This window comes from Rhea pennata, chromosome 3 (genome assembly GCF_028389875.1).
Source record: "Rhea pennata isolate bPtePen1 chromosome 3, bPtePen1.pri, whole genome shotgun sequence".
NCBI lineage: Eukaryota > Metazoa > Chordata > Aves > Rheiformes > Rheidae > Rhea > Rhea pennata.
In genome coordinates this window covers 86,881,711-86,905,018 of record NC_084665.1, presented here as the reverse complement: position 1 = coordinate 86,905,018, position 23,308 = coordinate 86,881,711, and the positions used below count along the sequence as shown (strand labels likewise).

Genomic DNA, 23,308 nt, shown 5'->3' with positions numbered 1-23,308 from the left:
CATCACTACTATCACCACCAAAAATGCATGAATCCGGAGAAGTCTTGGTCTAACCTTCTACAAAATTAATTTTCCATTTCTTCACCTTATCGACTCATACATTTTGCATTCATAGTCTATTTTCAATGAGAGTTACTGAGGATATCTTCTACCCAGAATGCACAATAGTTTGATAGAGTATTTTCTGGGGATGTGAAAGCTGTAGACCCAAACCTCTGAGGATGATGAAGATGGTAAATCCATCTCTTTCACTTTCTTGACAAAATCCTAACCATCATTTTAAATTTGTCATTTCTGGGTGGCCTTCAAGAAGTAGCTGAATGATTTTGCTAAGATCATTCTAAGCAAATCAGACTTCTCATGCAATTTGCTATGTGCAACTTTGGTGGGAGAAGCTATTTAATTTACAACTATGACTTAAAAGAACACTCTAGAGAGAAGTAATCTGAGAGTGCTGGACTTTCTTATTTGTAAAATCAAAAAAAAAAAAAAAGAAAAAAGAAAAGATCTTGCATTCTTGGCGTAGACTGGATGGTCCCTGAGAAAAGGAAATTGAAATATGTTTTCCAGCAACTCTCTTAAGGATGGACACGTAGCCCTTCACCTTCACTGAAAGTTGATAGTAAAGTACATTCAATAATAATCAAGAAGATGCCTGAGTAACATCTCTACAGACAGGAAATGTGAAGAATCAATATATCTACATTTTTTTATTTCTTCCTCAATTTGGCCTCTTTCATGCAAAATGTCAATGCCTTAGTAAAGCAAAAGGATGAACAGGCTTTGACTACAGTAGTCTCTTGATTTGCCTTCTTAGTGGGGCTGCATCTCTGGAGTAGGAGGTTAATTCCTTAATGTATGAGATAAGGCCATATATTTCATGGCAATTCTATGGAAACAACTAGAAAATTTCTATTGATCTTGAGCAACCTTTTCATTCCTTCCCTTTTTTGGCAGAAAAGAAGGTGGCTTTAGTTACGCACTTGCGGTTATATTTTCTCCAGTTTATAACAGACCTGAAATAAATAGCTCAATTTTGTAATGGTTAACATCACTAGCATAGATTAATCAATCTTTGGGTATAACTATGGATTAACCATTTCATGTATTTCCCAGTGTTAACCATATCATGATTCATTAGATGAACTCTAAGCTGTAATTTTTCATTATTAGCATTAATTATTACTAGCAACACTGTTCCACAATTGGTTATTTGGTTGAATTAAATACAGCAACTTTGGCCCACAGATTAACAGATTTTCTGTTCCTGATTTAGCTCCTCTGGCACTAGGAATTATGTCTTGTTTTGTCCAAGATTCATTCGGCTGGCTATATGAATTTCATATGGTTGCATCTCATCTTTTTCAGTCTATCAAAACATCGACTATTTTTTGGCTTGTGATTCTTTCTTGGTCATTTTAATTAGTCATTAATTTCACCCAATAAGTATAATATCAGTGCTAAAATCCGTTATCTTTACCCTAGATTTAAAGAAAACTATTCAAGGATCCTCTGAGAGTAAATATAATCATAGTTCTTGTTTTATTTTCAAGCTTTTAATGCAAAATTTTCCTTTCTTGTCTCTTTCAAGTCTGCTTGAACAAGCTGTGAATTACCAGTTGCTTTCCCATCTGTCTCAATTTAGTCTCTTTGACAAATTCCAATCTGGCCTGAGGAAAAATCTGAGCACTGAAACCACTCCACATTACATTATTAGGTATATTTTATTAACAATATCTCTTTACTTAAAAAAATCTCAATATTCCTTAAATTCAGTGCCAGCTTTTGGAATGCCTTGTGGAGCCCTACAACTTAATCTCACCAATTCTAGGTGCCTTCAGCTCTCTCTTTTTCCAATCCCTGACATTTTCTGACTTTTCATCAGGTACGAAAGTTTTCCTTTTCAATGTTTAACCTTTCATAATCTCACTGCAAATAATCTAAAAAGTCTCTACAGCATCCAAACTCCAGATGACTCTTTTCACTTTCAAATTGCACAGTCTTTACCTGCCCTAAAGGTGCACTCACAATTTCATGGGTGTTACACACTCGCTAGTTTGTCCCTCAGCCTTTACACAAACTTTACACAAAAAGTGCTTGTTTATTATCCTGACTTAAAAATCTTGCAAAATCAAATCCGGATAAGGTAGGGGGGGGAACCTCCCAGCAAACGCAGCTTGCATTCTGCCTCTACTCACTTGTAAGAATATTGCAGATTTTATGCCTATGGTTAATCTGTTATGCTGTATGCTTCAGTAAGCATATATTTTTCAAAGCACTATATAGAATGTATTACTAAATAGGTGAACTCAGTCATATTTTGGGTTTCACAATTCATTTATTGGCTTGTTTTTTTCTTTCTTTGGTATGTGTGTGTGTATGTGTTTTTTTCCTCTCCAAACGTTTTGTATCTTCCCTCTCCTCCACCAACCTTGTTTCTGCAGGAAATACAATTAGCAGACTTATTCCTAAGTAAATGAAAGGCTGCACGATGAAAATAATAAAGATCCTTTTTTAAAAGTAATTGCTGGCTGTGTTTGACTGCTCTTAAGGGAACAGTGCAAAAAATATCATCCGCTGCCCAGATTTTCTGTTTTACTAGAAATTAGTTTGAAGATAAGCCTTTTGAGTGGTCTTTCGAATCTAAAAGCTATCATCTATCTGCAAGTGCACTCCAAGTAAATGGAGAAAAAAAATCTACTACTTCTATGTATCAGTTAATTCCTTAGAAGTATGATTCTAAGAGGTCCTACACATACTTAAACTCTATTGCAGTAGTTGCTCAGCAAACCACAGCTTCAACTGCCTGAAAATCCTTGAACAACCTGCTTCCAAAAAATTACTTTTAGGCAAGTATTTACATCGTCTTTTCTTAAGCTGGGCTTAACATTTTGTCTGGGAACTGTTCTGTTCTCTTCCATAGCACCTCAAATGACATTTGCTCAAAATCAAAGAAAAAAACACTGAAGATGTCACGAGCCTATGAGTTTCTAACCGCATATCAGGTTTTGGGGAAGTAAGCCCTGGGTGCAAAGTGTCACATATGTTATTTATAAAAGGTGAAACAACCCTTTTTTGGCTTAGCTGTCCTTCACTCCTCACACACAGCCAGTGGGCTGCCTTATTTGATTACTTGGTAAAAGAATGCCAGACGAACCTGCCATTGTGGCAGTGTGTCTCTGCATCACTTACAGTTATGGCTGGAGTGACAAAGACATCTTCTTTCAGTTAGCAACTGAAAGTTGTAGAAATTAATTCATTCTCAGAATTGCTATATATGAATTATTTAGAAAGTTAAGGACAAATTATTATTATTACTTTTATTTCCACTACTAACCAATATAGGTAAAAAAAAAATGCCAGCAACAAAATCAAATCAAACCCCTTCATCCCCCACATAAAAGCAACAGTTCTTGTAACATTCAAAACAGTGGAAACTATTTACCATGTATTACTATTAGTGGAGAAAAGCAAATTTAATTTAAAATATTTTTTCAGACTTCCTTGGTGGATGCCAGATGACTCTAAAGAATTATGAAAACCTCATTTTTAAATGGAGAATAATACAGACACAGCTCTATGATGGAAAAATTAAGGGCAATATTCAGTTTTTAGATACATTTAAGCATCTTTGCCTCTTGGAGATTCTTACATGACAAAACTTTAAAAACATGGTTTTGCGAACAGCAGCTATCATATCTGACCACATAACCTCTGGATTGAAGCAGTTTGTCAACAAATATTTCAGATTATTTAAAATATTAAATAACTGTAATTTACTAGGCAGGTCTTCCTTAGAACAACCACAAAAATTATTAAGAATTAATACCCATATACAAAGAGCATTTAGGTGATCTATTACAAATCTCTGAAGAAAAGAAAAATCCCTGTGATAAAACCCAGTTCAAATACATTCCAGGATATACCGGTAGTGGAAGAGCTGTCTTTCTATGAAACAGCTTGAGGGGGAAACTCTGTAGCAGCCAAGGACATATAGGGTAGCAATCATCTCACCTAACTTTAACTAGCTAAACATTAGATGCCTAATTTAAGCTAATCATCCAGGATCCCTCTGCAGGCAATGAAGATAAACTTTCCCAGAGGAGGATTCATCCTGCTTGTCTTAGACATCTCATTTTTAGATGCTTGTGGATGGATAAACTCTTAAGATCAACCTCATTCATAGCCTGAAATTCTGCACACTTCCCAGGTTCAACAGAACTACGTCAGAACTGAGCCCACTTCCTTGTTTCATCATTCAGCCTACAATTCTCTCTCCATCTCCACTTTTTCTTCAGCTCCTCCCATGAACATCAACTTTCCCTGGAGCTTTCATTTTTCTCAGGCTCATCTATCTTCTCCTGGAACTTAGGGAACTGCAACTGACATCAATACGTTACTGCTCCACCAATTACAAACCCTTTTACATGCATGTGCTAGATAGATATGACAGGAATATTGATATTGATTGTGCTTTCCCAATCTACTCTACCACCTTCAAATGTGTACACATCTGTGGCAACATTAAGGCAATCAAGGTATATAGATGAATGGTAAAATACATTTACTATTCAAAGAAGATGGCTTAAATCAAATAAGGAAAAATAAGGAAGAAATAACATTAGGGACCTCACTTGTACGTGTGAGAGCCTAAAGACAAGACACCACACATGCTTTGAGGCCTCTGTGCTTCAGAATATTGAATAAATCCTAAAGGTGAAGCATGGCCTCATGTATTTAGGGTTTGTGGGTTCTCAGCAATACCAGCATTGCTGCATTGCACCTTTAATCACCAAGCCCTTAGAAATAACAGCCAAGATTTGTAAGAGAGCAGGGGTCTGAAGTTAGACATCTATTCATGCCGAAATAGATGCCGAAAAAAGCAGCAAAATTGACAAGCACCCTGCACCGATGTTGGTCATGGTGACCCCAGTAGCGAGGCACTTAACGTGTTATAACACAAAACAGATGCTTAGTAGTTAATGGTGGTCCAACAGCTACTTTCAGTGCCTTGGCTGAGTGCTTGTGTGCACTAATTTCAAAACTGGGCATGCAGAATAATCTGCATTTTGCTTCTATGGCATTTTTAGAAAATTAATTTTAATAGTTAAAAAAAGTCATCTTGAGCTGCATACATGAAAATAACTCCATTTCTATGGAATGACAGTCTAATATGAAATAAGAATATTCACCTTTTCTCTTACTCTGCCCAAATCGAGGCAATAAATTAGGCTTCTCAGCATGACTGTAAAGTGCTGTGAATTGTATAAACAATCATATATGGACACTGAAAAATAACCCTTATGCACATTGCATTATAGTTCCAAAAATATATTTACAGTCTATTACAAAGATTACAAATGGAAGTGTCTATGTAACGGGATTACGCTAATTAAAAGCTTTTTACAGATTTTCTTCAACAAAGGCAGGGGGACAAAAATTAGTATAACCAAACTGATTTTTCTAATGAAACAAATAAATAAAATGTCAGATATAACACTGTACAATGATCTAAAAGGGGAGAAAAAAGAAGGGAAAAATGATGCCTTTAAGTTTTTGATAACTATCTTTGGTCCTAAATGTGGGAAAACACATTATGTAGCACTGAATATACATGTTTGTTTGTGATGCTCTGCAAGTAAAATAGAAAAATATAGTGCATTTTCAATGTATTCAGAGCTCACTACACATAAATGTGTGTACAAAACAAGACAGTATAAATAAAATTTACAAGTTTTACAAAGGAACATTTACAGGGTTTTCTTTTGTTTTTTTTTTTTTTTTTTTTTTTTTTTTTTTTTTTTTTTGTGTGGATGCCCACATTATCAAACAAGACCAATTTATGACTGATCCCTGGGATCTTTCTCTATCAAAATCAATAGAAGCAGCCCAATTCTCTTTGGAAGTACAGCATTTCATTGCTGGGGTAGTTCACAATTTTCAGAATTTTTTAAAGCATTTCTCTCTGGTTCATATACATTCCTGCAATATCTGTAAAGACACACTTTGTTATTGCTTATAGTAATTAAATATTTAAGTCAAACAAAATACATATATAAATAAAAACGGTTAAAAAGGTACTTCATTGAGCACACTTGCATCTATGCTCCTGATGACTCTGTGTGTGTGTGTGTGTGTGTGTGTGTGTGCCTGTGTTTGTGTGAGCGTGCACACGCATTTTCATTCAGAGCAGCAAAAGCTAGTAAAAAAGATGAAAATTTTGAACTGCCCCTCACCTAATGCTCTACAGTTCTATTATAAAATCTACATCCTTAGTCTCACAGCTGGACTGCATTCAACTTAAACTCATATAAAATATATGCCAGCTATTTCTCTCAGATTTGCTAATGCAGAGTATTGAAAACAATATGATGTGCTCAGATTAAATGGTTCGATAACACTGGAGAACTGCACCCATGCTCTGAGACACTCCTACAATCACTTGTCCATTCAATGCAGTGCCTCAGCAGGTTTACAGTTTCTTAGAATATATCTCACTTTAACTCTAGTCCATTAAAATTATCTCGCAAACAATTTGCTAAAAGTGCCTAGAACTACTTAGGGGTCATTATTGCTTTTCCTTTTTTTTAATTTTTTTTTTTTGTCTTTTATTTTCTTTTAAAAGATAGTATATGTGTAACCTTAAAAAATTCTTTATAAAATATCAGAGCTCTTGGCAACTTGCATTTTCCTGACTCCCTGCCAATTAGCTAGCCATGTCAATACGGTACTGATTTAACAAAAGAAAATGGCACAAAAGGATACCAATGTTTGGACAGATATACATTGCTTGGTCATGCTTTTTAAATTTCTAGGAACTCAAATAATCCTTCAGAGGTACCCAGTGTAGTAATGTGTCATAGAATTAGCACTAAAAAGGTCCAAAGATATAAACATCATACTAAAAGAAAGTCTTTATGAAGAATAAACACAAATGATTAAAAAAAGGTTCAGAAATCACAGATTTAAGGAAAATATTTTGTTGAATTCAACAATAATATCATGATTTTATCTGACAAATATATTCTTTTTTTAAATTTTTATGTACATTTAAAAAGTCTATTAGATAAAAAGGAGGTTAGAGAGCTCAAGGTGTTTGTATGTTTATTCAGGTAGTACTTTGTTTATTGTCACTGCTGTTTTCTTTGCCACCACTGGTGGATCCTAATTCCCTTTTCATAAATTCTGGTGGCACTTAGGAGTTCAAGTCTGTAGGTGCTTCTTGTAGCTCTTCTATTCACTGCAGGAAGGACCCAGGAAATCAAGTGTCTTCTAGCAGCACTTCATATATACTGAAGGCCAGTGCTGTTCTCTCAGTCTGTCACCTCCCTCATAAGGGAGAAATGTCTATCACACTTGGATGCCAGTGCCGTGTAAATGTAGCATTTGTGCTCTCATAGTCTGAATGCTGCTCATGATTTTCTTTTGATGACCAACCAACGTGATCCCTAAACTCATCACATCCCTGGGGAAGATAAATGCGTACATTGTTAATTTTTCAACTTAGATTGCTTTTGTATGGTATTCAACTGTGACTTAAAGCTACATAGTGGTCTGGGCTACAGGTTTCTAACATTGATACTGGAACCTCAGCTCAGCACTGTGAAGTTCATATAAGCCCTGTTGAACATTTCAGTGAAGAGCGTAAATGCAAGGCATGTCATTACACTGCATATGTCTCCACATTTAAGAATGAGGCCAGTATGTTTTGCACTATGATAATCTTTCACTGAAGTTTTTAAGGATACCCAAAGAAAGAGAAATCTCTCTTGTAAAATACTTGGGAGGCTTTCAGGATAAAATTATGTATAAATATAAGGGGGATCATAGCCTGCTTCCTAAAGAGACGCTTAGAGAAACTCTTTGCATATTGACCCATACCCATCATGCAATTGAAAGAGGGCTGGCTGCCTCAATTCCACCACTAGTGCTACCGACCTACCAGAAGTTGTGGGTATGGTGATGGTTCCCCAACTATAGGCAGAAAGCCCCAGTGATATCACGTGGATAAGAGTGGGGTTGCAAACCTGAGTGCCTTGTTTCAGATTTGTTCAGAAAAACACTGCTCTGTAGGAGGAATTACAAGTGTTTGGCAGCTATCAGGATAAGAATACAGTGCCAAGAAGACCCGTTTAAGATGGCAGTACTGATACAGGCCATGCTTGCCTTCTGGAAATTGTTTGCCCCTATAGACTTTTATCCTGATGTAACGTCATTCCTTGCATGACATAGCCCCCAAGCAGTTAGAAGAAAGTTCCACATCTTCCTAGTACATTTCTGGAAAGGCATCAGCTAGGTAGTGGAGGTAAAGTAGTTATTTTCCTATACATACATACTTTAAATGGGCCACATTTTCCCTCAAATTCTAGCCCCTTGATATCATTTCAATTGACTAAAAGCAAAGAAAAAAGTAACACCACACATAGGCGGCAGAGTATTTGTCCTTTTACGGGGTGCTCTAATACAATATTGTCAGCTTCTAAACCAGCTGATTTAACCCTAAGTACCATCCTTTGTACTCAGGGTAAAGTTTTAGAGTTGAACATTGTGTATTTTTTTTTATCTAGAAGTTCCCTATATGCAAGTTAAACATGCCCAGTACTAACTTACTCAATAGTCATCCTGGCAACTGATTCAAGAGAGTTGTAGCCTGCTGCTGTGAAATTATCCTTATATCTTTCCATCTTAATAGCTTGTAACCATTCGCCTACGGAGCAGAAAGTGGTAAAATCGGGAGTGTTCTGGTCCAGAAGAGGGCTAATTGGTCTACGGAGAAGGAAAAAGGAAAGTAAGTTGTTTCCAAAGAGAGCAAAACATCAGGGAGTATTTAGCAAGGTCAGAGTCAAATAAGTTTGGGGTATTAAAATACTTCAGGAGAAGAAAGTAATAGGCCTTTACACACAGTTTAATGTATTCTATGAATAGCTCTGACTATTCTGTAGCTCACAATGTGTATTTCCTAAGCTTATTCATGTAAAAGATGAAAGGTCACAGTGAGCAATATCGGCCTACTAGACTATGGTTACTAACAGAAAATCAGTTTTATTACCTATCATGACAGCAGCTGCAATTGAAGTTACTGAATAAAATAAAGATACTATCCTTTTAAGTATCTTAGAAAATATGATTGCAGCTATTTCTGTTATTCAACTGGATTAGACGAAACAAGGACAAAGGAAGAGCAGAGACACAAAGTAAGTTGTTTAAGGTCACATAGCAAATCAGTAGTCAAGAGCAGAACTGGGAGCAGAACACAGGCCACTTGATTCCCTAGTGCAGTGATCTAGCTAGTGGATCAAAAGATTACCATGATTAAATAATTCACCTAAATTACATAAAGAAGCCATTAATTGCTACACCATGAAATACGAGATGCAATCACTGGAAGAAATTAAAGCCAAAATACTAAAGGTAAAATCTAGAGTTTACAGTGTAGCAGTGTTAGAGTTGGCCAGGCATGAGTAAAATTGACTATTAAACTATTAACTATTGTTTCTATTCAGCAATTCCTAGCGCAAGGAATGCATCATACAAAACTAAAATAGATGATGATCCATGCCCTCAAGCCTTTACAATTTTAAGAAGCAAGAAAACAAAGACTGCTGCTGGTGAGAGTACAGAGTGACGAGTGGGCAGCGGTTTACCAAGAAGCGTGCTAGTCCACAATATTTACTTCCTCTATTTTGGTTACTTTTAACTAAGTCATTTTTGATTTTGTTCAGTGAGATACAAAGAAAGGGTGAATGAGGGAAAGGAAGAACAGGAACTAGGAGGAAGAACTGAGAGACACATGGAAAAGTATGAACTGGAATCAGCAACCAACCAAAACATTCAGAACCAAGCCACGCTCACCATCATATAAACACGTGCTAAAGCTTTTCTTACCTGCTACAGGTTCCCAGTGGGGTTTTCAAGCTGTTTGGGTTCCTAATCATTTTGTCGAGAATACCAACTATCTGCTCAAACTTTGGCCTTTCAGCACGTTCCTTCTGCCAGCAATCTAGCATCAGCTGGTGTAGTCCTGCTGGGCAATCCATGGGTGCTGGCAAACGATAGCCTTCTTCGATTGCTTTTATAACCTAGTAGCCAACATAATTAATCATTTTTCATCAAGGGAGCAATATTTAAGGAATGTATATTGCTAAGCAGTTCAAAAAATGCAATACATTGGAATTTGCCATCAAAGTGTTGCAAAAATATGAGTCTGTTTTTTTGACACCAGCCTTCATGTTTTCAAATAGCACCCCCGATTTTATCTTTGGGCTTATTAAGCATATTGTGCTATATATGCACAACGTAGCTATATTACCTACTCAGATGAACATCAGGGAGCAACAATTAAATTCACTAAGGGTGCAACAGATAGATTGATAAATGGAGTTATTTCAGAAAGCGTTATTACTCGCCTCAAGGCTTTTATGAGAGAGTGTGTGGTAGAAGCCATTGATTTGTAAATGGATAAGGATCCATGCATGCACATATAAAATCCAAAAAGCCTGAAGATATTATAAAAGGATCCCAGAAAAATGTTTAGCAGACATAAATTGTTAGGAAAAAAAAATGTATTATACGTCTAGCCATGTTACATTAGCGACAACATAGTACGAACTTGTCATGTGAGTGAGGAAGGTCTGGCCGAATGGTATTTTAATATATCATCTAAACAGAAGGTTAGATTTAATAAGAGATGCTGCCAGGTGATATGATCGAAGGAGAGCATAAATGTCTGAACCAAGAATTACACTCACTTGTGGACTTTCTTAGCCATATCCATTTGGATTTAAGTGAAAAATAGAAATGGCTAAAGTAAAATCACAGGAAACTGCTGTAAACCTTGAGGGCAGGATAAGAAAGCACATCGTGAGCCAATGCAGATAAGAAAAGCTTGTGAAAAAGGACTAAAACACTGTTCATGAGGGATTTCAAATATATTGACATTGACTGACATAACAGTATTAGAATTGCTAAGGAAAGGTGGTTACTCCTGAAGGCGCGTAGGATTGTTTTCTCTCTCGGTTTGTACAGAAAGCAAGATCAGAAGCTGTTCTGGGTTTATCCTAGGTATGATAAATAAAGTTGGTGAATATCCAGGGTTTAGTGAAAAAAATAACTTCAGATATAAAATATTCCACAGGCTGTGTGACAAAAGTGCAAAAGCAGTGAACTGCAAAGTGAAGAGAACTGCAAAGAATACAAAATGACCTTCAAAAATCTGGATGAAGAAATCCATGATTGTATGAAAACCTTTTGCAAAAATAAAGTTTTGTGAAAAAAGGAAGTGAGTAAGCCTAGCCCAGTGGCAGGGCACTTATTCCAAGTTTGTGTCACAGAATGTCAGTCCAACCTCAGAAAGTTTCCTCATCCTTCTAGAACTCAGTTTTCTTCTGTATACTTAGAAATAAGAGTACTTTTCTACAACATAAAAATGATAGAGAAATACTCAATTTATGCATTAATATTAACACCTTGAAGAGTGAGTGTGATGACCTTTCAGAGACAGTAAAGTTGTCTGTCAGATAGAGTGGGGAGAGATGGCTACAGGAGAACAGGGAACGTGGAATCCCCATATAGATGAGAGAAAACATTAAAAGTAAAATGTAAGCTCTTTTAGTGTAGTGTTAAGAGGGGAAAAAGAAAACAAAATCACATTTAAAAGTAGCAGTAGATAAAAGTAAAAAGTATGCTACAGTTTATATAGAAAATTTGATGTACTTTGGTAAATAGATGAAGAAATTTCTGATGGATGTTATTCTAAAAAAAAAAAAAAAAAAAAAAAACACAGTATTCAACCCATCATTGTATACTACATATGACCCATTAAAAATGAAGAAGTTGTTTAACAGGTCAGTATCCCAAAGACCACCAATGAAGAACAGAAAATTATTTCAGGCACCACCAACAGGAACACATCACCAAATTATTCAAGGGACTTGAGTAAACCAGCTAGACAAGGTGATATCCAGGACTGTAAGAGACAGTGAAAACAGAAATAAGATGATCATGAACAGGACTTTTCTGTGTTCTCTATGCTCCGGAGAGAAACTTGAAGAAGGGTAGGAATTAACGTAATGATATTATTTTTAAGGGCTCTGGGGATGCTATAGAATTAGCTTCTGTAAGGTATATTCTGAGCAAAATGAATATGAAGGATGAAATTGGGAAATATAAAAGAAGGAGTTAGCTACACAGTAAATGGCTGGCAATATCCAAAACATTGAAAAAATATTTACTAAATATTAATAAGCAAAGTTGCTACAAAACTTGGGCATTAATGTATACTACCAGTGTCTACTATGCTAAGGAAGGGGAAGAAATGGTGTTCAAGATAACGTATGAAAATTTTTTTGAGAGGGATGCATGAATATTTTTAACATGCAAAGTTACAAATAGAACACAGTTGAAGTTCTTACTAATGGAATGTATTTATATTATTTACATATGTCATAATCCTTCAAATTGCCAAAATGCCCAAATTCTTCAAATTATACTTTTGCCACAGAAAGATAAAAAGGAAACGCTGTTTACTTGATAGTCATGTAAGCTTCTTCCATAATTAAGCTATCTGAGGATGTAAAGGAGGTTAGAAGAGGGCCAGATCTCCTCACTGTATGTATTGATTGCCAGCAAAGAACAAAGAAGTAATAAAGAAGAGTAAGTGTGCAAGCAATTTGTTTGCTGAATCACATTGCTTCTGAATATGTAATAATAATAACTAATAATAATAACAATAAAAATAAATCTAGGAGTCCAGCAAAGAAAAACCATATGAGCCTAAGCTCTCATCCTTTTTTGAAAACTAATCCACCTTACCACTAGGGTCAGTAATCAACTGAGAGCTAGAATTACCAAATATAAAAATTTTAAAAGAGCAATAGGGTTAAGTGCAGCAGCTTGAATGTTTCTGTTATCAGCAAGGATGAAGCAATGCACAGTGCTCAGAGAAGTTAGGGGGATTTTGAATCAGTCCACTTCTGCAGGAGAGCTTGCAGGATGAGTGTTCTTTTGGCACGTTCCAGCCCATGCATCTGCTAGAAGGACTTTAGCTTAAAGAGAGATGATTATGTTGCAAAGTGATTTTGTATCCTTTATCTATAGCATTATAAAGGAATAACAGCAATATAAAAGAAGAGGGGAGGGATTAAAGAAATGACGTCCTAAACCGCAAACAGCAAAAGATGTATTTTTTAGAAGACCTGATCCAGTCCATGACTATACCCACATCCACATTTAGCAAAACGATGCACTTAAGATATACAAATGGCCTCAGTGTATATGCAAAATTAGAAGAGACATATTTAGCATTTTTGCTTCCAGTTAATTACTCCCATTGATAATTGCAGAGGAGAATAAATAACTAATCATAAGCTGACTGTAAATTTCTGCCTAATATATTTGTCCACAGGGTTGGTTTCAGGACATGTGTACAATTTGGAGGGTATATTTCAGGACACGCTTGAATATCACAGCATATAAGAATATTTTAAAGTATTTTACCATGCAGTTGATGCATCATTCATCTGTACAATATTTAAGAATATAATGTAAAGTGCTAAAAATAGATGAAACAGCAAGTTGTGATTAGTTATTTTACAAAAAAGGTTAATTCATGTGCTTGACTTGCTGTTTTCAACAGAGAGGAAATGCTTTTCAAAATCTAAAAAGAATCATGAAGACATTGAAATTTCCCCCCCATCTTAAATTTTTTTTTTTTTTCTCTCTCTTATTGTTCCTGGAAGATAGGTAAGGTTTGCCTCTGAGGCCTCTTATATTCCTGTCAGACTTCTTTTATGTTTGAATTTAGTACAGAAGGAAGGTGTCAAAAGAAATGAAATTCTACTGGGTGTCTGGGGAATGTAAATATTTCTCTTTCTCTGCCCCAAGGACTTGTTTGCCCATATTTTGACAGTCCATGAAATCTTTGACACTGAGACCTGTCAAATATTAACAACTTTGCACTGTGCCAAACTGACTCATCATTTACACTTTTATCTTTTTTTTAACTTTGATGTCGATCATTCAATCAAAAAAAAATAAATTTCATAAAAAAAACAACTCAAGCCCCCGACCTGAGGAACTTTAAATGACAATCTTTCTGACATCTTTCTCACCTGCATAGCTTTTCCCTGTACGCATTCTATATTAATGGATACTCTTGTCAGAAATCAAGATTAACACCCATCTGTTCTATTACTGATGACCTGTTGCTCTAGGTCATATTTTATGCAAACAAGGATATTGTTAAATCAGCATAATTAACTTGAAAAAGCCAAAGTAGGTCATTAACTGCCACTCAGACTTTTAACAACTTTTTTCAACTGATTAATCATTGTTCTGAGGTCAGGAACCTCAGAAATATATATATATTTTTAATTGCAAAACTCAATTCCTTGTATGTTTAAGTGTAATAAAATAAAAAGCACATATTACTATTTTTGAAAATCCAGTTTTACTTTATACTCATGACAGAAACCTGCAACAGCCACGTGGCAGAATAATGATTTAGAGATTTAGGTGAAAAGTAAAATCTCTGTAATTTTTCACTTTGTGAGAACCATATATTATTTTGATAGATCTTATTCTTAAAAAAATATTTTGTACATGCATAATGAAACATAAGTGTATGCATTTTTACAGATGTGTAGTTCTTGAGTTTTTTTTAATATACAAACAGACAAAGTATAACCTACATCTTGATTTGACATGTCCCAGTAAGGCCGTTCTCCGTAAGACATTACTTCCCACATAACTATTCCATAACTCCACACGTCACTGGCTGATGTAAATTTGCGATACTGGATAGCTTCTGGAGCTGTCCATCTCACCGGAATTTTTCCACCCTGTTAAAAAAAGAAGAAAAAGAAAGTATTCTTTTTCCCCACAAAATTTCCATGGCATTTTACTTAGAGTATATTTATAATCATTTTCATCAACCTCAAAATCAGCACTTGCATCCTTTACTATAGTTGACTAACTGTAGAGTTTCAAAGGATTCTAAGGAAGTCTACGATTAAGTCATCATACAGCTCCTCCATAATCTCACTTTGACATCTTAAAACTAGGACCCCAGTTGGAGCCCACTGGCAGGAGTGACAGCTGTGAATTTCCTGAATCCCTGCGCCTGTCCGGACAGATTCCCGGGCCCCTCCTCCCCTCAGCATGAGAAAATAGGTATAGCAGGGCCCCAGGGGCGGGAAAGCAGAGCGGCTCAACAAAAGAATAGAGAGCACAGTGTGCCCAATGAATGGTTATTTTAGAAAAGGATCCCACCCACATCAAAGGGAAACACAGCAACTGAGCTTTGTCACAGCCTAGCCTCCAGCTAGTCAACTTTTTGGTCAGATAAAATCTAGTGGAAAAAATAGTACAATAGCCTACAAATATTTCAACTGACCCTTATTAGATGAGATGATTAACATTTTTATGGATAAGACTTCCATATTTGTTCAAATAGAAGACCACAAATAAAAGAGTAATGAAAATATTGCAGATAATGATTGAAATAATGATAAGATAATGCAAATAAGAGGATGCTATACTGTGCAAACTTTTTTAGAACTTTGTCAAATAAAAATATATGCTCTTATAAAAATATCAAACTGTATTGAGCCAGTTTTCTGCGGATACTCTTTTCCTTTTAACTGACTAGCATTTCTCAAGCAATTAATGTCTTTCTCTTATCTGTGTTCTCCAGAAGATATGCTTCTTCTTAATAGTGACATCTCCAAACCCAAAATATCAATTTCTCTTACGGTAGTAGTGTAGACGGCCTCTGGATCATCTTCTATAACTCTGGAAAGACCAAAGTCTGACACTTTACAAACAAGGTTGCTGTTGACAAGAATATTGCGTGCTGCAAGATCCCTGTGTACATATCCCATATCGGCCAAATATCTCATTCCAGCAGCAATTCCTCTCAACATTCCCACCAGCTGAATGACTGTAAATTGCCCATCATGTTTCTAGAGGGAAGAAAGGAGAAGCAATTCTTGTTAGTATAGCTAAGAAAAGAAATAAAAATTAGTTTCACAACTTCAGCTTTCTAGTTACTTACTACCTATGTGGCAATTCATCCTGGGGCAGTGAAACTCACTTCAAACATGGTTTTATTTGTTTCAGACATAAAACAGTGCATCCAGTTAAGAAATGTATCAGTAGCTAACCTACTGGAAAAGAACTTGCTAGCCACTATATAATTCTGGTTAATTTACGGTAAGTCCTTTTCTAAGAGGGTTTATCTATGTACCACTCTTCATCTCTGAAAATAATCATATGCATCTAGAAAATGTGGACTATCTTCTTTTTGAATATAGCTACTGATAATTTTATTAATATCTTGCCTTTATCAAATATAATCTTTCTGCTCTCTATGTAGGCTTTATAAGTCATTTTACATTTTTGTTCTTGTATGTACGGTGAGGAGATTGTTGGGCAGTTCTGAACATGCACTCAACAAATGCTAAGTTGCTGTGAGCCTGTGTTTCTTTTTCTCCTGTTCTTCTCTGCAACATTCTTCTGTTTTCCTCTGAAAAATCACTTAGGGATTTTTGAGTAGAGATTTCCGCCATGCTTAAAAAAATGGAAAAACAAAAAACCTACTCCAAAAAGGCAGAAAGTACAACTTCAGCTATCACTAGTGAAAACCCACCATTTCTACACCACATTAAATCACTTAAATCCCCAGACTATTTTAGTGTGATCTTGTCAGGACTTATGATTTCTGATCTAAATTTGCTGGAATAATTTAGAGATTTCCTAGTATTTATCAAGTTCCATCTCAGCCTGAGAAGCACTTCTATTACATTAATAGCATATGTGTGTGTATATACATGCGTATACCCATAAAAATTAATTTTAAGTTATATATTTTATTTATTTATATGTACACCCCCCCCCCACACACACACACTTTAAAAAGAATATGTTTATATATTCATTTGTTTTGGTACTCACCCTAAGAAATGCATCAAGGGCCCCATTCTCCATGTATTCTATTACAATCATGACTGGTTTCCCTAAAAGAAAAGAAGGTGTATTTCACTTGAGAAACTATAACGTAAATGCAGTGCCTTTTTTGATAAAACATATATTATTCCTTTGAAGGGCTGAATCATTGAGACACGAGCATTTTTGAAGCCTCCAGCACTGTTACTGAGCTTTAATAAGTTCGGAAATGTCTGCATGGAACATGGTCATGATTCAGAAAATTAAACCATACAAATCAAAATGTCAGTGTGTTCTCCTGACTACTGCTGTGTGAACAGGACTCTGGAATAATGACACTTCAGATAATATGAAAGGACATAAGAAACCTTATCTCCCTGCACGGTCTTTGAGGCTAAATGAAACTAGAAAAATAATATATTTCAAAGTACTTCTTCTTTTAATCATGCATAGATCTCAATTCTTTCCGCAGGTTGTAGCATAAAGTAAGTATTGTTTTAGTTAGTTACGCATCAGGAGAAAATCCATTAGGAGTGTGCAACCTGTTTATAATTTGACTCTTTGACCATGGATAAACTAAAGTAATTTCTGCCATTAGGTTGTTATTTGACTGACGGATCAAACCCCTGCTTACCTCTGGTAACAACCCCTTCCAAGTGAACAACGTTGGGGTGGTCAAACTGTCCCATGATGCTTGCTTCACACAGGAAATCTCTCCTTTGCTTTTCAGTGTAGCCAACTTTCAGAGTTTTTATGGCTACTGCAACATCTCTCTTGCCGGGAAGCTTTAAACGCCCACTGCACACTTCACCGAACTCTCCTAAAACGAGGTAGAACAACACTGAATTACACTGACTATGATATCACTACCCCTTAGGGCCTTGACTCAACTAGCTGCTTATGTATGTGTTTAAATTTCACAGAGGAATCTTTGTATTTCAAATGGATTACTTAAGAACACAAAGACAGACACCTGCTTTAAGTGATTTGCTGACTGTGTGCCTTATGGAGCAAACACTTCATGTTAAACCAATCTATAGGACTATTATCGGAATCTTTGCAGAAGATTTTTTAAGTTATATTTGGGTTTTTTTTCAAAAGTAGAAAATAAAAATCAAGTGGCTTTCATAAGAAAATACTATTACAGAAAAACTAATACTATTTCTCAGTGAAAATGTCATTCTGTTCTACATGGTTTCCTTGTTATCCTTAGCTTCGTGTTTTCATTTTTTTTTCTTACAAAAAGCACCTCTTTTAAAGCTGCTTTTAATTTAACACTCTTATGGTGTTAAATGAAGCACTACATTACTACCTTCAAGCAGGATAATTTATTTTGCAGATTATAAAATAAAAGATGTGACTTATAATAATTTTGTTAAATTAAACAAATGCAAGCAAATGCTGGGATTTTGTCAGAGGCTTCCAAATTAATGGACAGTTGGAACTTGAAGAAGAACATGAAGAAAAATGGCCAAATAGCCAACAAGAATACCTCAAGAGCCTCAACAATGCTAGTTTGGGAGAGAAGTAAATGGACTCTATCAGAATATGAGATGTGGATCTGAATGGTTATTTCTCACTATTATCAAGTTTAAGATGATCAAAGATTTAAGGATTGGCCCTTGACTCACAGTAGTGTCAGAAGAGAGAAAGAAAGACCCCTATTCTCTAGCTAGGAAGAAAAATCTCTTGAGATACACAGAAAAAATGAGGTAGTAACGTATTTTACATTGACTAAAGGGGACTATACATTCAAAAAGAAAAAAAAAATATCACAGAATATTTAATAGTCCAGTACTTGGCAAATTCATCGGAGGTATACAAAACATAGTATCACATCTCCTCAAAATAAAATCAAGTGGGAGTTTAAAATTTATCTCATGTCCTACATACCTGCAGAGTGTCTTAACACTAAGCTAATTGAGTATACACAGGTGTGCAGACATGCCTACACCCAAGACTTGTTTTAGGATGACTACTGAAAAAAAATATATTAAGTTAGAAAAGATTGACATTTGATTAGAGAATCCCCTTGGGATATAGCCTGCAGTCCTGAGAAATCTGGTGGAATCAGGACTTAAGCGAATATAGGCACTGGGAAGGGAGTCTAACTGGCAATAAAGAGAGAATGATTCCTAGAAAAGGCTTAAGGGTCCGAACAGGCAGGTAGATGTTGAAATGTTCTAATGAATAAGTTCAGATAAATCTTGTTTGATATACTGTCACCACTATAAGACTACTCTTTCGCTGTTACACCTGACAGTAGAGTTCAGAGACGGAAGAAAGCATTGCCTGCCCTCAGCTTCTTAGATCATACTTCCTCCAGCCCACTACAAAAATTAAATAACTTTCAAGGGTAGAATTTTGGCCAGATCTTAGTATTTCCTACTGACTTGTTTGGGCAATACCTCACTCAGCCTGGCAGGTTTTATGAATCTCGTAGGAGATTCAGTCAAATTCCTCCCCCTCATTCTAAGCCAGTTGAGTAAAAGTCAGCTCCAGCTGCCTCCATATACTTGGTAGCTTAACCTCCCTCCTGCACTTCACTAGCAATATGGACAGCTATTAATGAATTCACCACTCACATCACTCACAGCTGCCAGCCACCAGAACTGACTAAAGGATAACGATTTTTTTTTCTGCAGAACTTTCAAAATTGTTTTTATTCCACAGTGAAAACAAGACATGTGCATGTGTGTGAGAGAGAGTGTGATACTTCACAGCCAGGTAATTAGGGTTCTTGGCACGGAAGACACTAAGGCTTAACTCCCTTCCAGCGTTCTACAATTTGATTTTGATTTATATCCAAAAGCAGCTCACTCACACTCAGGCAAAGCAGAAACTTGAATGTATATGTTATACGTTTCAGGCCAGGATGCTAGTCACTGAGCTATAGAATACGTGTCTTTTACTCTCCTTAAAACAGTATATTTAGCTGAGATGGAGCCCAAAGAGGATACAGAAAATATGAGAACAAGTGTGGGAGCACCGCACAGCCACAGAGCCACTTTCTCAGCATGTCGACAAGGAAGAGGCTAAAAACAAGGGTCTGCACTGTGAGCAAGGGCTCAACATAGTGGACACCAAATTCTGTATCTGACAGGTGGCATTAGCAGGATGGCAAGGAAAATGTTGGTAAGGAAAGCACACATCTATCACGCAAATCGAAAACAAGCATACTGGCACCCCGCTCTTCTGAGAGAGACATAGCACTACTCAAAAGTTGATGTAGCCAGAGTTGTTGAGACATATTGAGACTCTGCTAAGTGGGTTTTCTGGTGCTGTCACTAGTAAAAATTCTTTATTCTTCATCGATGTGTGTGGTTCAGCTACTTCTTTCAGTCTTCTACATTTTGTTGTACTCGGACTACCTTTCATTTCATTCTTCTTGGCTATCTACATCAACAGGCTAAAGCCATAGCTAAACCCAATACACAGAATGCTTTCACCATATTAGTGATGTAGTTTTAATTAACTTTCTTCAGTATTTCTGTTAACACACTTTAGTTTTCTGCTACTTTTATATTCATGAAAATACAGAATAAATTCAGCTGCAGTCAACAAAATTAATATGCTGGATTTACTCTGTCATAACAGAGAGAACAGTTGTGTCTTAAGCTGTATCCTCTTTGCAACTGAAGTGTTTTCAGCATTTTGCTCAATGCATAGGCAAAGCCCAACTGGATATATCTTTGTGCTCTGAACTGTTGCTATGCTGTTAATTTTTCAAATGAAAGTAAAGACAAAGTTCACTAATTTTTCTGTGATAAAATGGAATTTAAATCTTGCAAAACTGTGTATTTATTAGAAGAGATGTTGCCATTTTTTACATCCCAAACATGACTAGTTTCAAAGAGCTGGATTCTTACACTCTTACTCATCTCAAGTAATAATATACTTGAACAATGTTAATTTCAGTGGTACTGCCTCTCGATTAAGACGTGATTCAACATGAATGAGGTTACTTTAAAGGGGCATTGTGAATTCTAAGTGTAAAGACTTTTTTACAGCTTAAACTATAATATTTTAGAGCCATTCCTTCTCTTTTTAAATAATACTGCAGTATATAATTTACAGTGCATGCTAAACTACAGGGTGATTTTAAAAGTATTCTATTAATACTTTTATAAAACAACAGGAAAGCAAAAGAACATTTCCTCCAGGAATCCAAAGTATTTGATATTTTTCTTACCCACAGAAACTTAATTTCACTACATCAAGTAGTGCAATAAAAATGTCACATATCTTATTAATGCAAACAAATGAAACTGCCTTTTTAGAGCATGAACACCATGGTTTAAGTAGGTGGTAGACAGTTCAGGAGGAAGAAAAGCAATGTAATGCCAGTGCAATTACAATCAGTCATGAGAAGTAAAACAATAACTTTTTGTATTCATAAAATATCAAAAAGAAAAATGATGGAAGAAAAAAATAGCCTCAGGGAAGATTTTGTTATACAGAAACAAGACCTTCTTAGTCTCTATGTAAGATTTTGTACTGTAGCCAGTTTTCCTTACTCATATGAGGAAAAATTCAGAGGCCAAAGAACTATCTTAAAATAAGAAAGAGAGCAGAAGTTGCACTGACACCTAACACCTTTACTCCAACAGCAAATAGCAGTCAGAAAAACTACTTCCCCCCCCCCAAAAAAAAAATGTTTTATATTTTTAAAACCAGATACAGAATTAGAAACCCACAAGCCTTCAATGCCAAGCAAGCCTCCTCATTTATTTGTTTTTTTCTGTTTGTCTACTTGCCTTTTGCATTTTTAGAAGTGAGCGCAGCTTCATTGCTCTTAACCACTCCGGTAAATGCAAAAAATTCTTCTGTACTTGAGGTATAATTATTTGCCTGTCATTATGATGTATGAGTTTCGATCCCGGCTAAATGGAACGGATGAATAAGGAAGCCCCAGCAGCCTTACCTGCACCAATCACACGCTCAATTTTAATACAAGAGGCATCTAGCTCCTTGGCGAACTGATGGACGGCTCTATTTGGGTCCTCATAGGTTTCAGGGTCAATGTAGGTTTTGGTGCCTGGAAATTTAACTGTAATGATGTAAGAAAGCATGACTGTGATGAAGCAAAGGCACTTATTGTGCAGTCAGCCTGGGATTTCCATTATGCAGAGCGCTCCGCGGAAGAGCGAGCCTGCTTCCACACCGCCCCGGTCACAACAGCTTTTGGAGGCAACTTTAGTTTTAGGCATCGTCTGCAGGCACGCCCACACAAATGCACAGTCTCACCTCTCAACGGGGCTAACATTAGCATCTGCAACTCCACCTTGAAGTGGAAAATGTAATAAATATTAAACAGGGTTCGATGGATAAAATGCTGTGGTTGAGCAGGAGTGAAAACAAGGCAGAGGGGACTCTAAGAGCAGTAGGGGAGGTGCAGATTTCTTTCTTGTGTAAGAACATATCTTCTTTTCCCTGCTTGAGCAAACAGCCTTTGTTTACATTATCCTTGTCTTTGAGAGGGATTTAAAGAGCTCCTCCACCAATTTCATTTTGCTTAAACTACTGAATGCAATATTATTTACAGACTGTAGCAAGAGTAAAGCTAAACTATTCATAACTTTTAGAATTTATGCTGCTAGGTGCATCTCCTACACTAGAATATGAACATGGGAGACACTTGTAGTCAATTTGTAAAGGCACAGGAAGGTCAGATGGACTTTATGGGACAATTATTCCCTTGCTCAAGCATCTAAGTGAATAATAAACACAATCTTGATTTCTGCTCTCTTTTTTCCATATAATGCTTGGTATAACGGAGGCAGCAGCATAGACTTCTGGATAGTGTATAGTTTTCCCCTTAGTTTGCTGCTGGTTCAACAAAATTATTAACCCTTCTTGTTCAGAACTTCTGGTGAAAGTAGAACAACGCTAAAACTCTATTAAGACCAAATATTTTTTTATGAAGTAAATCTGGCTCACAAGCATTACAGTCTTAGCTTTTAATTAAATCTTTGAATTAAATCTCAATATGAAAAAAAGCAAAAATGTTCCTATGCTAATTGATGTACTGAAATACAAGAATTGGAGCAAGGCAATGCAAAACATAAATAATTTATGGTTGCTTTGTAATCTATTGAACATAAAGCATTTAAATTTGAAAATATATTGAAAAATGGCTTAGTAATCATGTATTTATTTTTCAGATGGTATTACTGACAAAAAAACATTGTAAGAAGTAAAAAGTTAGAAAACTTATTTGAGGAACCAAATGAAATTACATCCACAAAAAATTATTCATGATTTTGCCCAGATGTTATTGTCTGTTGTATTACGTATCTACAAAATTGTACTGAAAATGCTTTAAATATTTAAAATGATAAGTATTTATTTATTTAAATCAAAAAGA

General features: G+C 35.9%; 1 protein-coding gene across 3 annotated transcripts in view; it reads right to left on the bottom strand.

The window, feature by feature from the left end:
* EPHA7 (EPH receptor A7) overlaps nucleotides 1-23,308 on the bottom strand; it is a 162,925-nt gene that overhangs the window by 5,645 nt on the left and 133,972 nt on the right. Inside the window, exons 10-17 of one of the 3 annotated variants that reach the window (XM_062572729.1) lie at nucleotides 21,866-21,991; nucleotides 17,576-17,761; nucleotides 16,951-17,012; nucleotides 15,750-15,959; nucleotides 14,688-14,837; nucleotides 9,886-10,079; nucleotides 8,611-8,766; nucleotides 7,025-7,465 (exon numbers count right to left, since the gene is read on the bottom strand). In XM_062572729.1, coding sequence (XP_062428713.1) covers nucleotides 7,351-7,465; nucleotides 8,611-8,766; nucleotides 9,886-10,079; nucleotides 14,688-14,837; nucleotides 15,750-15,959; nucleotides 16,951-17,012; nucleotides 17,576-17,761; nucleotides 21,866-21,991 — 1,199 coding nt within the window. In that variant the 3' untranslated portion in view covers nucleotides 7,025-7,350. Of the gene's footprint in view, nucleotides 1-7,024; nucleotides 7,466-8,610; nucleotides 8,767-9,885; nucleotides 10,080-14,687; nucleotides 14,838-15,749; nucleotides 15,960-16,950; nucleotides 17,013-17,575; nucleotides 17,762-21,865; nucleotides 21,992-23,308 lie in introns of those variants that run through there. The other 2 variants (XM_062572730.1, XM_062572732.1) reach the window with 2 other exon arrangements.